This window comes from Anopheles gambiae, chromosome 3 (genome assembly GCF_943734735.2).
Source record: "Anopheles gambiae chromosome 3, idAnoGambNW_F1_1, whole genome shotgun sequence".
Classification (NCBI taxonomy): domain Eukaryota; kingdom Metazoa; phylum Arthropoda; class Insecta; order Diptera; family Culicidae; genus Anopheles; species Anopheles gambiae.
Window position 1 is genome coordinate 46,761,383 of NC_064602.1, and position 16,068 is coordinate 46,777,450.

Genomic DNA, 16,068 nt, shown 5'->3' on the forward strand with positions numbered 1-16,068 from the left:
TTTTATGAAAATACTTTTTATGACGTTGAGGAAAAAATTTAACAAACACTTTATTGTAAAACTTGTTTTACAGATGGTCAACGAACACTGTATGCTGTTAGCATTGCCGTGTGGTCGTGATCGGATGGACGTATTGCAGCAGCAGAACAATCTGCAAACTGGCTTCATCACCTACCTGCAGCAGAAACAGGCAGCTGGTATCGTCAACATAGCGGCACCAGGAAGTGCGCAGGCGGCATACGTGGTGCATATATTCCCATCTTGCGAGTTTGCCAACGAAAATCTGGCTCGTATCGCACCGGACCTAATGCACCGTGTGGCAAACATCCAGTACCTGCTAATCGTGATTGCAACTGTGTAAAGACAAGCTGAGCATGATGATGTTACATAGAAAAAAAAACTACAAAACTACAAAAAACACAAACACACAAGCAAATAGTATAATCCTAAAACACTGAAAATGATAGGGCATGTAAGACGAAAAGTTGAATTGTTGTCACATAGCAAGATAACCAAATGTAAAAAAGAAACAAAACGAAAAAAAAAAAACACAATAGGTTTGTGAGAACAACATGAAATGAAATATTTACAAAACATCACGTGTACCCCCATCTCCCGTTGGTACAAATAATACATTTAAACTGGTTTTAATGAAGGATTTGTAGGTCGTGTTGAAAGGAAAAATTGACGTAGATTAAACAAACTGCAAAAAAAAAAAGAAAACAGTCCAAAGGATAAACCCCTCGGTGCGAAATGTGTGATGATTTATCCATAATATCTCCTAAGTATTACTTCCGATAGTAACCACCTCCCACCATACGGCCTAGTGCGCCAAATTTGTGAAAACTATCGTTGTAAATGCAACCACCCACAAGACACCACTATGGAAAAGTAAACAAAAATACAATGTTCAGCAAAGCGAATCTTTTCTACGCAAAGTAACAAATCAACGCAACCACCCTCTCTCCGCACAACGCGCATTGTTCGCGTTCAGCTTTGGGTGCATTGCCTCTGTTCAAAAGAGCAATGCATGGGGGAGAGGCTATGCATTTTGTAAAATTATATCATCCAAGCATAGCAAAAGCAGCAGCAGCACGATGGAGATAATCCGAACATGGTCCCATTTTGCTGCATAATCATTCGAGCAAAACAACACATAATACAACAACACTTACAACGAGTAGTAAACTGTTTCTATTGGAGCGCAGTCGCATAGAATGCGATTGTAGAACGATTGGCTGTTTCATGCAAATTTTGGTTTTAAAGGGTGCGAAAGATAGGAAGAGTGTCAGCATACATGTTTCAAATCCAATGTCAGCGATAGTTATCTGTTTGCGTTATGGTTAGTGCTGCCAGCCGTATTGAAGATACTGAAGAAGCACTGAGAAAGGGCAGAAATGGACATTGCATAATATGGTGAAATTGGTGATTGTTGTTTCCACCATGCTGCAACATGTGCAAGACATGCGTCTATCATTTTTTAAACTACACACACACACACACACACACACACACTAGTAATGGGAAGCGAGTGATTACTAGTTTTGATTCACTATAACATGAATAATGTACTTGACGAACAGGGAAAAAAGTCGACGAAACACAGAAGAGGACAACCCCAATTTTCTAATGCGAAAAGCATTCGAAGAAAAACATGAAAATGATGATGACGACGATGACGATGATGATGAAGAAGAAGAAGAGAAAAGAAGATGTTAATTAATTTAAGACAAAAGAAAATACGCTCACACCCAACATACACACATACACACCTAGTTGAGGTTGAAATCCGAAGACGTAAGCGTAGCGTAGTATTTAAGGCAAAACAAATAAACTTTAATGCGCATTGTATAAAGTATAGTAGGGCAAAAGGTAACACGTAAAAAAGAAAACAAATGCATTGGTAAATAATCTAGTGTCTACGGTTCGGATATAATGATGTTGTGTATCGTTAGAATGGTGGGAGAGATGCAGATGGAAAAGAGAGAAGGATGTATGTTGTATAGTATAGGACAGAGCGGGAAGGGTAAAAAGGGTGTAAGCCGAAGAGATAGGTATGTGTGTAGTTAGTGTGTTCATCTCTGTTCTACTGCATCTTTCACACGATCGTGAGTGTTCACACAAAATGTGTGTATGGGTTTAAGATAGCTGTGTTGTATAAACTTGAACACAATAGAAACGCGCGGTACGATCAGATGCAGTTAACAAAAACAAACAAACAAAAAAACAAAACAAACACAAAAAAACAAAGGCACACAGAACAGAAACACACACCCACACACACACAAACAAGAAAAAGATACACGTACAGAGCAACATAATAACATAATATATACATTGCAAATGATTCGTGGTTAGGTATAGGGGATGCATTACTAGCGCATACGTGTTAGTATGGGCTTATCGTTGCAAAATATATGAGATGCTCTAATGTGAGGTGTTGTGAGTTGCTGTGCATGGAAAAGAATGTAAAAACAAACAAACAAACAAGCAAACATGCAAACATGCAAACATACATACACTAACTAACTAATGCACGTAACGGGCATCGACAGGAGAAGACCGATTTGATCGTAGCGTTAATAATATTCAGATAATATGTAATATTTAGAAGACTAAAGCTTGTAGAAAGAGAGTTACACGATTCAGTGGAGAGCAACTGAACCGTTCGGTGTGGCCTGTTGGTCATTGCTGCTCACACCACGCCGCAACAAGGTGTCTCGCTGTTGTGTAGTGTGATTGTTTTACTCTTTCACGCAAGATCACTATGTATCCTTTTGTACTCTCGTTATAATTATTTTCCCCAATTTTTTGTTTTGCGATACGTGTAAGTACATTCGTATGATAATGAAAAAGAAACCCCACTCGTTGTACATATAAACTCTATTCGAAAACGAGATAAATAAAATTCGAACCCACAAAAATAAAACCTGAAATGAAGTAATAATGTCGCGACTGTGAATGATGAAGGGAGGGGTTGGTGCACATTCACTATGTGTTGTAAGCAAACATGAGGTGATGGAGGGGTTGTTGAAAACTGAAAGAAAACCAGAAACTTTATCTTTAGCTGGTGGCGAAACGCATCAAGCGTTTATCTTTCCCTCTGCTGGGCAATCATTTTGTTTGGTCTAAAGAACATGATTACTAACCTGCTGGATAATGGGAACCCTCTGGCGCAGCACACAGTAGATCCATCACTCATAATGTCGGTATCAAAATGAACAATACGCTAAAATAAAGAAAAAAACATAAAAGAAGACATGTGTAAAAAAATAATAATCAAAAGATAATTAAACATAAACTTTAGAGTTAAAAATACGATCAACCGCCGACAATGAAGAACGCAAAGCAAAGCAAAAAAAAAAACAAGTACTTTTGGCACTTGCAATATTTCAGTGACATTTTTAAAAGAAGACATTCCTAATTAGGGTTCAGTGGATATGTGCCCAACACGACAGACACGTCTTTGCGGTATTTTGTGCATTGCATGTAATTTTGGTGTACATTTATTTCTCTTTCAACTATTGATTCCCTCCGTTGTTGCCAGATGGGTTTATATGGGTCCGAAATTGGGGGTGCTTTAGATAGTGAAATTACAAAAACAAACGTTACAAAAGTTCGCATGTGTGTGTGTGCCACGGCGCTTTCGTGGTATTTTGTTGCATTGGTTGGCAACGTTGGTTTCTTGGAAAATGGATGTCGCTAGATAAACGGTAAAGTGGGAAGCAAACGAAATAAACATAACGCAAAAATAACTCTATAAAACCACAAGCAAAGACAACAAAAGAAGAATACACAATTACAACTGATTTTTTATGTTCTTCTACAAAACGACATGAAAATAATGAACAAATAAACAAAACAATAGCGGCCCAGTAAAATCAGAAAACGTCTATCGAAAGAAGAGAAGGTAGGAATAAATGAATGCTGTTATTATTACTTAACTTATTGTGATCATCATGAATTCAAAAGAAGAATGTACCTTTTTCTGTACATTTTGTAAATATATGTATATAAAAGGCTTTTATTAAGAGCACGAGAGTGAAGGAGAATACGTTGTAAAACGTTATGGTTCCGTATTCAGGAAGGCAACACGAACTCAAAGAAAGAGAAAAGCTGTAAAACAAAAACTCTACTCGATTAAGAATTAATTATATAGACTACAACATAATTGAGGAAAATAAAAATAATACATTTAAATGATTCTCGGTTTTTGTAGTGTGGAGAGGCAAGTATCCAAAACAACGATGACACGAGTTGCAGTTTAGGAGCGACGAAGCTTATGAGAATGTAAAATAATCTATCAATCGGATTTAATGTGATCCCGTGTATCGGTGTACCTGCAAGAACCCACGGCGGCCACCCAATCAAATGGCCACGCGCTGCTGATATAACTTGTGATCGTGATAGCCGCCGCACGCAATGGTGATGTAATTCGTTGTTTGTGTTGCGTTTTGGAGAAGTTTTTGTCTTTTGGATGGGCGACGTGTGCGTGCACTATCGGCAGCACACGCTTGGCTTGGTTGTACTACGTTTTACGGTATGCTTTGAAAAGTGCAGCAAACATCTAATAAAATCAATATCGACCAGAACACTTGTACGGTATCCTCTCGACCAAGTCGAGTCAAAAGCGAACGTCCCGAAGGATGGCGTTTGTTTGAGCGGCTCCTATTTATGTGCCAGACGCTTGTGTGATACGACGTGTTAGGGAAGTTAGCTTGCAATCAGCAGACAACGCCGGTGAATTGAGGACAAAATGCGGCATTGCATTAGTTGTTGGATACTGCTTGCAATATATGCATCCATTCCAGGAGAAGTAAGTCGGAAGTGGCGAGAAAAGTTGATTCCGAAACGGTTTGAGTGGATTCAACGTTGATACATTTTTCGTAGATCGAAGCAGCCACGTTTACCGTTACATCGCAGGTGTACATGGACGTATCGATTGATGGCGAGAAAATAGGGCGCATAACGATCGGAATGTTTGGTGAGGAAGCCCCAAAAACGGTGGCCAACTTTCGTCAACTCTGTACGAAGGATGTGGACGGATTCAGCTACAAGGGTAGTCGGTTCCATCGCGTTATCCAGAAGTTTATGATACAAGGTGAGTTGATGATGATGATGCGGTGTGTGTAGCTAAAAGCAAAACCAATCCACACTAAAGTAATGAATAACATACCTTCCAGGCGGTGATGTTGTGTCCGGTGATGGCCATGGTGCGATCAGCATGTACGGGAAGTATTTCGACGACGAAAATCTTAAGATCAACCACACGTGCTCAGGCTTCATAGCGATGGCGAACCGTGGCCCAAATACGAATGGGTGCCAGTTCTATATTACCACCCTGCCGGCACCGTGGCTGGACGGTAAGCATACCATCTTCGGGAAGGTTCTTGATGGACAGGCTGTGGTCCACAAGGTGGAACAGGTGCGAACGGATACGGACGATTATCCAGTGAAACCGGTCATCATTGAGGATTGTGGAGATCTTCCTATCCTTGGGCCGTTTACCGTTTCGGACGACCCATACGAGTAAGATGAAGACTACTTGCTTTCATTATGGTCTCGCTTATCAAAACGCTTTTATTATTTTTTTCGGTTGGTTTGGTTTCGTTTCACAACAGTTTGTGGGCCTGGATCAAGGCAGCGTACCTTCCGCTCGGAATGTCCTTTTCCATTCTAGCTTTCTTCCAGTACATCATCCGCAAGCTAGACGGATTCACGAGCCGTGAAGCTGCGCGCAACGAGCAACTAGCCAAAACTGAGTAATTCAGCAGGAAAAAAATCCTTTTTATGTGCCGAGCTGGTTTCTTTTTTAATAAAAGTAAAGACAATTTTAACAATCAAGTAGGCGTTGTCTGAGTTTCTCTTGATGGCGGTGTGATGCAATTCCTCTGTCTATTTTTACGTTGTTTTTATTTTTTAGCTTTTTTATTTGCAGGTTGTAAAGAAAAAGATGAACAACTATTTAATAAATAAAGGATGAAAAAATAATTAAACTGTGAAATCAATTTCAATTTCAAAAACTGCACACCTTCGAATAAGGCGGCGCTCTAGCAGCAATCGAACAAGACAAACAAACACGACTTTGTTTGAAAGGTGCTCTGTCCTGTTCCAAGGTGTATGGATATTAGGAGGTGAAGTGCTTCTGAGCAAATTGACATTTCATGACTTGACATAACAATACTGGGGGCTCCGGTATTAAAATCGGGGAGGGCTGGAGGGGGATATAGAAAATTGTATGCGATTTGACATAACAATCATAAACAACAACATAAACTCAATGATGGCGCCCGGAAAACGCGCCAACAATTCACCTCCTTAATAAACACACCTTGGTCCTGTTCGATATCTTATAGACCTGTCATGATGAACTGCAATACGGCCAAGTTTTCATCTTGAAAATGAATTATTTTCATAGTTTAAATGAACTGAATGAAAATGAAATGAATATGCATCTAGAGGGGGAAGCTTCTACAAATAATTTATTAGTAATTCACATCAATAATAATATAAAAAATATTCAAATTTCATATTGAAAAATTTAAACATACGTCCATGCCAAAACATATACAGTGCATACATACATGCATTATGTATACTTTTTACTACTATTTTTAACGAAAAATATCAAACTCAACGAACAAATCGACAGAGATGGCTGTATTGCTCTTTCTCATTCTATATGCATTTTCTAGATCTTCGTTAAGTTGCAACAAAAGGTTTTTAAATTACATGGAATAAATACATAAATTCACCACAAATACTTTTATTCGACATTTCATCGTTTTGTCACTGCATATTGTCACTGTATCACATAAGTTTCTTTCATTCCATGAGTTTCTTCCATTATATCAGCATGGAGGTCAGCTGCAGCCTTGGATGAAAAACATGATGTCCAAACGCTATCCAAATCAAATATGCTGCGGAATATAAAACTTATATAGCTCATGTAAAGATAATGCTAATATCGATACACTGACCTGTTATAAAATCATGATGACACACAAATTAAACAATAGCTGATAGAAATTGTCGCAGAAGCTTGGTTTTGTTGCCATCTACACACAAGCTACACACACGAAGCTAGACGAACTTTTTGACATAAGAAATGGAGGCGCCATGTACGTGACCATGTACAGTATGTCTCAAAAATTATCGTCATCAAGAGCATATTATTTTGCCAAAGAAAATATATATATTTTTATGAAAAATTTTCTCATTTGCAAATATTGCCTTTATCAAACTCTTCACATGTTTTATTTGAAAATATGAAATATTTTTTTTTTATTTTTAAATTCTTTTTTTATTATCGCCGCAGATTCAAAGAGAAGAATAAAAGAAAACACATAGTTTTCAAACAGTTAATAAAAAAATAGTATGGTATAAAAATAAATACGCATTATTACATAAATAAGAATGAAAAATGATTTTCCGAATATTGAATAAATTGGAAATGGTGTAGATAAAATTTGAAAAACACTGTGTGTTATATTGACCCGAATAAAAAAAACGAGGGTAACGGAATACGTCGTTATGATGTAAGGCTGCGCTCTGGCACCAATCGAACACGACAACCGACTCGAACAAACCCATATAATCATATGGAGGTGCACTGTCAGACACAAACAAACAAACAAGACAAACATGTCAAATCCCATACATTTTTCATGTTCGATGTCGTGTTCGATTGGTGCTAGAGCGCCGGGTAACGCTGGGAAATGTCATATTCTCTTAAGAAACTCTATATGATTATTAAAGGCTTTAATAAACTGTTAATAATCAAATAGAGTTTCTTAAGGCTACTTGGGTGGGGGCTCCGTTATTAAAATCGGGAAGGGCTGGAGTGGGTTATAGAAAATTGTATGCGATTTGACATAACAATACTTGTTGGGAATATGTAACGATCAACCGTCAAAGTTAGCGAATTCAAAATATTAACGAACTTAATGACATTTAACGAACGAAATGTCAAAGGTAGGCAGACGGCTGCTTGGGAAGTGTCAGATTGAAAACCGCATGGAACAGAACACAACGTAGGGCAGACAACACAACAACACATTCCTGAATAAAAGAATTCTATTTTCATTAAAATCACCCAACATATGGTGCCTAAGGACCTGGATTACTGGTAAAAGTGAAAATGACGCAAGCCAAAGCCTCAAGCGAAGAAAGTTTCCGTGGTTTCTCGGACTCAGAAACGGAAAATAGCACGATTATAGACAACAGTGCAATGGCTCTTGCTCTCGCAAAGGAGGAACGAGATGGCTTGATTGAATGTCTAGTAAGACTAGAAAAATTTGTGGAAAATTCGGGAATAGTTGAGTTGGAACAAGTCGAAGCTCGATTAAAACGTCTTGAGAGGTGCTGGGAGCATTTTGTAAAGATTTCAAAGGAAATAAGGCAGTTTGACGACCAGCACAACAAGAAAGAAAATTTTGCTATATTTGCCGACTTCGATGAGCGTGTGTGTGTGCTAACAGGCAAACTTAAGAGAATGCAGCGTAGCAGCAACGTGCCAAAGAAGGAAGAGAATATGAGCAACGTTACTAACACATCCACAGGCGGTGTGAAGCTCCCCAAAATGGCGCTACCAGAATTTCAAGGTAAATTCGATGAGTGGCTACAGTTTAGGGACATGTATGAGCAAATGGTGCACAACAACATAACTCTTTCTAAAGTAGAAAAGTTATACTATTTGAAGAATTCACTAAAGGGTGAAGCATTAAAAGTGATCGAAGCTTTTCCGATATGCGCAGCAAGCTATGATGCTGCATGGGACGCTGTGGTAAGTCGTTTTGCTAACCCATACATACAAAAGAAAAGACATACAAATGAGTTGCTAAACTGGCCGAGAATGAAAAAACCAACAGCAGCAAACATCAACGCTGTTATCGATGGTTTTGAAAGGCACACAAAGTTATTGCAACAGTTAGGAGAAACGCCGTCAACATGGGGTATCATGCTCACGCAGCTTTTAACATCAAAGCTCGATGAAGGAACTCAGCGTGAGTGGGAGCGAACAGTTGAGGCACAAGATGATGCTAATTACAACGATCTAATAAAATTCTTGCGAGGACAAGTACGAATTTTGGAAGCTTTGGGCAAAGATAAAATAGAACAGCGAAACCAACCGTTGCCAACATCAAAAGCTCCGAAATTGGCGATTCACGTGACAGCAGGTGAGAAAAAGCTCAAATGCAATGTTTGCGGTGCGGAGCATTCGACAGCAAAATGTGACGAGTTCATTTCAATGGCGGTGAAAGAACGAATCAAGATTGCGCGAGCAAAAGAGCTTTGTCTAAACTGTTTAGGAAAAGGCCATTTTCGAAACCAATGCGCATCAAAGGTACGTTGTCGTGCATGTAAGGGTGCTCATCATTCTCTTTTACATATGTGGTTACCGAAAGAAAACACTATGCCTAGCACATCAGCTCAAAGCAACAACAATGTTGATGAAACATTCGTCAATGAAGCACAAGGTGCAAATCATGGAAATGCTACGCTCACTATGGCTGTTACAAAATCAGGTGTTTCTTGTGGCGTGCTTTCTACAGCTCTAGTAAATGTGAAAGCAAAGAACGGTATGTTCATTCAAACGCGAGCACTATTAGATAGTGGCTCACAGCTCAACGTCTTGACTGAGAAACTTTGTAGAAAGCTTGGTTTACAACGGCGAGCTAGCGGAATCAAACTAACAGGTATAGGAAAGCATGAGGTCAGTAGTGACATAGCTGTAACGGCGGAAGTTGCGTCGCAGAGCAACAATTATGCGAGAAGAATGGAATTCTTAGTGATGGACGGCATCACTCACAATCTTCAGCCAGTACATCTTCCTAACGCATGCATTCCGAATGAAGGTAAAATAGCAGACCCTGGATGGCATCAGGGTGGAGAGATCGATATGTTGTTGGGGTCGGAGCATTTCTTTGAATTTCTAGCGCTAGACGGCGGCCGGCCTGGAGTCTATAGAATGAACGATTCTCATCCATATTTTGTTAATACTGTGTTCGGCTGGGTATTAACTGGGCCAAAGCAAACGCAGCAGAAAACATCAGCGATTTGTTCTCATGTGAGTATTGCGGAGCAAATTGAGCGATTTTGGTCGATCGAAGAGGTGTGTCCAGAGAACAGCTTGACCCAAGAAGAGAAAGATTGTGAGCAAAGTTTCGTTACAACACATTCTCGTGACGAAACGGGTCGATACATAGTAAAACTTCCCATAAAGCTCAAAGGTTGGGAAAGGATTGGAGAGTCCTTAGGAACGGCAAAGAAAAGATTTCTACAACTGGAAAACCGATTGTCGAGGGATGTGGCACTATACGAAAATTACTGCTCAACGATAAAGCAGTATCAAGAGCTGGGATATTTAGTAGAGGTATCTCCTGACATGTCACAAGGTGACAACGTGAAGCCATGCTATTTACCACATCACCCAGTTGTGAAATTATCCAGTGCTAGCACCAAAGTGCGCCCGGTTTTCGATGGTTCCGCTAAAACCTCAACTGGTTTTGCACTAAATGATTGCCTCTTAAATGGACCTGTGTTGCAAGACACACTCTTTGATCTAATTGTGCGATTTAGATCGTATGCCATCGCGCTCATTGCGGACATCGAGAAGATGTACTTGCAGGTAAAGGTTCATGAGGAACACACACCATTGCAACGCATCTTATGGCGATCTTCTCAACAAGAGGAGATAAAGCATTTCGAACTTCAGAGAGTCACATTTGGCCTGACGTCATCATCCTTTTTGGCAACTCGAGTGCTCTTTCAACTTGCGGCGGATGAAGGAGAGCGATTTCCATTAGGTAAAAGGGCTTTACAAGAATCATTCTACGTGGATGACTACATCGGTGGAGCAAATAGTGACGCTGAAGCTGTCCAGCTAGTAAGTGAGTTGCGGCAACTATTGGAGAAAGGAGGTTTCCATTTACGGAAGTGGAACTCAAATAACAAAATGGTTTTGCGAAACCTGTCTCCAGAGGAGAAAGATAAATGCAAGCTTGTGAGTATTGGACCGGAGGATCAAGTAAAAACGCTTGGCGTATATTGGGATCCAACTACTGATTCGTTAGGAGTAGCGGCAGATTTCGACGATGTGTCAAATGAACCTCCTACCAGGCGGAACGTGTTTTCGTTCATAGCCAAATTATTCGACCCGCTTGGCATAATTGCTCCAATTATCGCCTGGGCGAAAATCATGATGCAGCGTTTGTGGATAGCCACAAAGGAATGGGATGATCCAATCCCTGTGGATTTGGTTGACCAATGGGAATTGTTTAAGAAACAATTGTACCTGGTAAAGGAGATGCGGATTCCAAGGTATGTGATGCTTCTTGATCAAACCAATGTGCAAATCCATTCTTTTGCAGATGCTTCCGAAGTAGCCTATGGAGCATGCGTTTACCTCCGAGTAACAAATCGCGAAGGCACAGTGAAAATAGGTCTCCTTGCAGCAAAATCTAAGGTAGCGCCACTTAAGAAGTTGAGTTTACCACGGTTGGAACTCTGTGCTGCTGTGTTGGGAGCGAAACTTTGGAAAACTGCATGCATCGCTATGAAACAACCAATAACAGAAAGTTATTTCTGGAGTGACTCTACCATTGTGCTGAACTGGTTAAGATCTCCATCGTATACGTGGGCGACTTTCGTGGCAAATAGAGTCGCCACGATACAGGACTTAACCCAAGGAAATCATTGGCAACATGTGAAGGGAAGTGAAAATCCAGCAGACATCCTGTCCAGAGGTGCTTTACCTAATCAACTCACTAAGGAATGGTTCCAGGGGCCAAACTGGCTCTCGAATGATGAGTGCACTTGGTCATTTCCTGAGGAGAAATCTGACATCGATGAATCGCAACTCGAGCGAAAGCGACAAGTGGCTGTAATGACGATGGGCGTTGCAGAACATCCTTTCCTGGATCGCTATTCCTCCTACTGGAAATGTGGTAGAGTGGCAGCTTATTGTATCCGGTTTGCTCAAAGATGCAGGAATGAGCCAGTAGTCAGCGGTCCGATTACATATAACGAATTTATTAGAGCGATCCGACGTTCAGTCGTCGATTTACAACGAATTGAATTCCATGTTGAGATGCGGGAATTAGAGGAAAAGGGAGAATTGCTTAGCACATCAAAACTAAGGAAGTTGCGACCGTTTCTGGATGATGAAGGTGTCCTACGTGTTGGAGGACGTCTTAGGCAAACAAACATCAGATACAACACAAAACATCCCATGATTCTTCCGGCAAAGGGCAACTTTACCCGAATTGTTGCAAAGGCATACCATGAGATGGCGCTGCATGGAGGTCCTCGCATCACCCTGGCAACAATGAGGCAAGATTTTTGGCCTTTAAATGGCAGAATATTGGCAAACTACATACACCGAAACTGTTTGACATGTTTCAAGGCTAATTCAACACCAGTTGCACAGCCAATTGGCCAGCTACTAGTTAAGAGAGTGACACCAGCCAGGCCATTTCTGACGACTGGTATCGATTTCTGCGGCCCTGTGTATTTAAAACCAGTTCACCGTCGAGCAACATCTCAGAAGGCATACATAGCAGTTTTTGTATGTTTTTGTACTAAAGCAGTGCATCTCGAACTGGTTGAGGATATGACAACATCAGCATTTTTGGCGGCATTTAGACGGTTCATTTCGCGTCGTGGTTATCCCAGTGATGTCTATACGGATAACGGTTTGAATTTTCGTGGAGCGCAGCGTGAACTTAATGATCTTTTTCGTTTGTTAAGCGACGACTCTTTCCAGGCAACTACAAGGGAAGAAATGATGAAGTGTGGAATCACCTGGCACTTCATACCTCCGAGAGCACCCAACTTTGGAGGGCTATGGGAGGCGGCCGTGAAGTCGACTAAGAAGACGCTTACCAAACTGTTTGGATCCCAGCGATTGTCATTTGCTGACATGTCTACCGTGTTGACACAGATCGAGGCTCAGCTTAACTCGCGCCCACTCACACCCTTATCGGAGGATCCAGAGGAGCTCAACGTATTGACACCTGGCCATTTTCTCATTGGAGAAGCTCTATTGACGTTACCAGATGCTAATCACGTGACAACACCCGAGAATCGTTTGAAGCACTTTGAGCAGCTGCAGCAGCTCGTGCAACGGCATTGGCAGCAATGGTCGAAGGAGTACATTTGTGAGTTGCATAATGTCAGTCAAAAGGGATTACGAAGCAAGAAGATCGAGATAGGTCAGATGGTAATTGTGAAGGAGGATTTACCACCAAACGAATGGTGTTTAGGCAGAGTAATAGGAGTGCATCCAGGTAGTGATCAGGTAGTAAGAGTAGTGACGATTAAGACGTCTAAGGGAACTTACAAGAGACCTGTGTCAAGGGTGTGTCTGTTACCAGATAGTGAAGATTAGATTGTTGAAAATGTTTTTATTGAAACATTACTTCAAGGCGGCCGGTATGTTGGGAATATGTAACGATCAACCGTCAAAGTTAGCGAATTCAAAATATTAACGAACTTAATGACATTTAACGAACGAAATGTCAAAGGTAGGCAGACGGCTGCTTGGGAAGTGTCAGATTGAAAACCGCATGGAACAGAACACAACGTAGGGCAGACAACACAACAACACATTCCTGAATAAAAGAATTCTATTTTCATTAAAATCACCCAACAATACTCAATAATGGCTTCCGGCAAACGCGCTAATAATTCACCTCCTCAATAAATACACCTTGCACCTCCATATGATTACGTGGGTTTGTTCGAGTCGGATGTCGTGTTCGATTGGTGCCAGAGCGCCGCCTAATGCAGACTGCTCGAAAGACCTAAGCGACTGCTGCTCGAACAAAAAAACATCCGTGCGAAATGTCAAAAAACAATGCCAGTGCGAAATATGCTACTTGGGAACGAAAGCAAAGAAAAAGAATCACACACACTTCTCAAAAGCTTGGAAAACACACACAAAACAGACGTATCTCGAAGTGATTTTTGTTAATATTCTCCGTTGCGGTGGATCGAAACAACTTTTCGCAGCGTGTTTGAATCAGTGAAGAGTGAAAAAATGACGTCGGCCTTGTATTTGGAGCATTATTTAGATGGTACGACAGACACGGCATTAGCCTTTGCATCCCCTACCGCGAGCACCATCGGTGCGGAACACAGTTCGGGTGTGTAACAACGTTTACCCATCTTTTGCAGGTTTAGAACATCTACCCAACGAACTGAAGCGAAACTTTACGCTGATGCGCGATCTGGACTCGCGGGCCCAGGTGCTGATGAAATCGATCGACGAAAAGGCGGACGAGTACTTGAAATCGCTAGTCAACTCCAAGGAAAACATCTCGAACGAGGTGAAGAAGGAAAAGTTGCAGGGCATCCAGGAGCTGTTCAACAAAGCGAAGGAGTATGGCGACGACAAGGTACAGCTGGCGATACAAACGTACGAACTGGTGGACAAGCATATACGTCGTTTGGACTCGGATTTGGCCCGGTTTGAGGGTGAAATCCAAGACAAAACTGTGAATGCGCGTGAAAAGTCGGAGGAAAACGTTACCAAAAGTAAGTTGCGCCTTTGTCCGTAGGCGCGGTGTGTGGGTGCGGTGGTCGAAACTTTCATTCTTTTTCTTCTTTTTTTGCAGAGGGCCGTAAAAAAGTGAAGGATAGCAAGAGTACGGTGAAAAAGAAGCGCACGCACTCCTCCGAAGATGAGGCCAAACCGGCTGGCAACGGGGGTGTGGCAAACAGTGGAACCAGCAGCGGTGCGGCCAATTCGAACGGAAAGGGCAAAAACACAAAGAAGCAGAAGGTAAATCAAGAAAAAGAAGGTCGCAAAGGGCAAAATAAGGTAAAATCATTCTTTCATCCCGCATCCTATGCAAAGGATCACACGTTTTTTTTTACTTTGTGTGTGTGATCATTTATTTTTTTCTTCTTCTTTGCTTTGCTGGTTTTACTTTCTTAATTATTCTATTCTATGTAATACTTACAATTTACGTTCCAATGTATCTGCTTCAGACTCGGTTGCAATTGCTGTAATTGTTGTTTATTCTTTTAAATTCTCTCGGTGTGTACATACTGGTTTAATTTTTTTCCTAGTTCCTGCATAGACATAGTGCCTTTCTTAAGTAGCATTGTCGGTGAAGTAGTTTGTGCCAACCTAAGGCAGATTATAATGGATTTTATGTTTTATCATTGACATAAAAGCGCACCTCGAGTGCAAGCTGGTTTGTCATAATAGTTCATCTCATCTTGCATGCATTTGGTTCCGATTGTTAATGCTGGCGCATGGTGTTCGGCCTGCAAACATTCTTTCTAATCCCGTACACTGCACTTTACAGAAGGGTGCGGAGAACGATGACGCAGCGCAGGACGGTGGACACTCCACGCCACATCCAAGCGACGTGCTCGATATGCCAGTCGATCCCAACGAACCGACCTACTGCCTGTGCCATCAGGTGTCATACGGAGAGATGATTGGATGCGACAATCCGGACGTACGTATTACAAATGATGCGACATATGAAACAATGACAAATGACGTCCTCTTTTTCACGGCCAATTTGTTCTCTCCCATTTCCAGTGTCCCATCGAATGGTTCCACTTTGCGTGCGTCGGTCTGACGACGAAACCGAAAGGGAAGTGGTTCTGTCCGAAATGTTCGCAAGATCGAAAGAAGAAATAAGCGCACCCACCACCACCACCACACGACATACAACAACATACATTTGGAAAACGTGCTGCAAAGGTTTCGAAGCTTTCGAGCCGACGCTGCGCACGACTATTTTTACCTTTGAATCACTATTTTCATACATTCTTTTTCCAAGTTTTAACATAGCTTTTATTTAATTGTACAGTCAGTAATATTATAACGCGACGTTTGTTCCTTGGGCTGGAAAAACGTGTATAGGCCGATAGAATATAATGTAGATGATTTAAATGGACGCAAGATGTTGAGTCAGAGATGAATGTAGATGGATAGAGTGATTTTTTAATAAAAATGTGGTATTAATAAATGTCCCCACGTACGATGATGGGATGAAACAGATTCAGCGTTTTAATTGCAATTTATCCATCAGTTTAAAATCAATT

At 41.1% G+C, this 16,068-nt stretch overlaps 3 protein-coding genes across 16 annotated transcripts in view; all 3 read left to right on the forward strand.

The window, feature by feature from the left end:
- Positions 1–2,273, forward strand: part of LOC5668073 (serine-rich adhesin for platelets) — a 76,626-nt gene extending 74,353 nt beyond the window's left edge. For all 13 annotated transcript variants that reach the window (XM_061658802.1, XM_061658800.1, XM_061658806.1 and 10 more), the window contains one exon: positions 74–2,273. In XM_061658802.1, coding sequence (XP_061514786.1) covers positions 74–361 — 288 coding nt within the window. In that variant the 3' untranslated portion in view covers positions 362–2,273. The remainder of the gene's footprint in view (positions 1–73) is intronic.
- Positions 2,274–4,395: 2,122 nt separating this feature from the next.
- LOC1279414 (peptidyl-prolyl cis-trans isomerase, rhodopsin-specific isozyme) lies at positions 4,396–5,844 on the forward strand. The gene is made up of 4 exons (XM_319131.5): positions 4,396–4,816; positions 4,891–5,101; positions 5,184–5,529; positions 5,622–5,844. The coding sequence occupies exons 1-4, from the start codon at positions 4,757–4,759 to the stop codon at positions 5,764–5,766; spliced, it is 762 nt and encodes a 253-aa protein (XP_319131.5). The 5' UTR covers positions 4,396–4,756; the 3' UTR covers positions 5,767–5,844.
- An 8,021-nt stretch (positions 5,845–13,865) lies between these two features.
- On the forward strand, positions 13,866–16,024 carry LOC1279415 (inhibitor of growth protein 5). Of its 2 annotated transcripts, none has more exons than XM_319132.5 (5): positions 13,866–14,078; positions 14,179–14,538; positions 14,619–14,785; positions 15,318–15,473; positions 15,560–16,024. In XM_319132.5, exons 1-5 carry the CDS (start codon positions 14,042–14,044, stop codon positions 15,659–15,661), a joined length of 822 nt encoding a protein of 273 aa, XP_319132.4. In that variant the 5' UTR covers positions 13,866–14,041; the 3' UTR covers positions 15,662–16,024. The 2 variants fall into 2 exon arrangements, with proteins under 2 accessions (XP_319132.4, XP_061512022.1); XM_061656038.1 differs by having other exon boundaries at positions 13,881–14,078; positions 14,619–14,824.
- Positions 16,025–16,068: the final 44 nt, after the last annotated feature.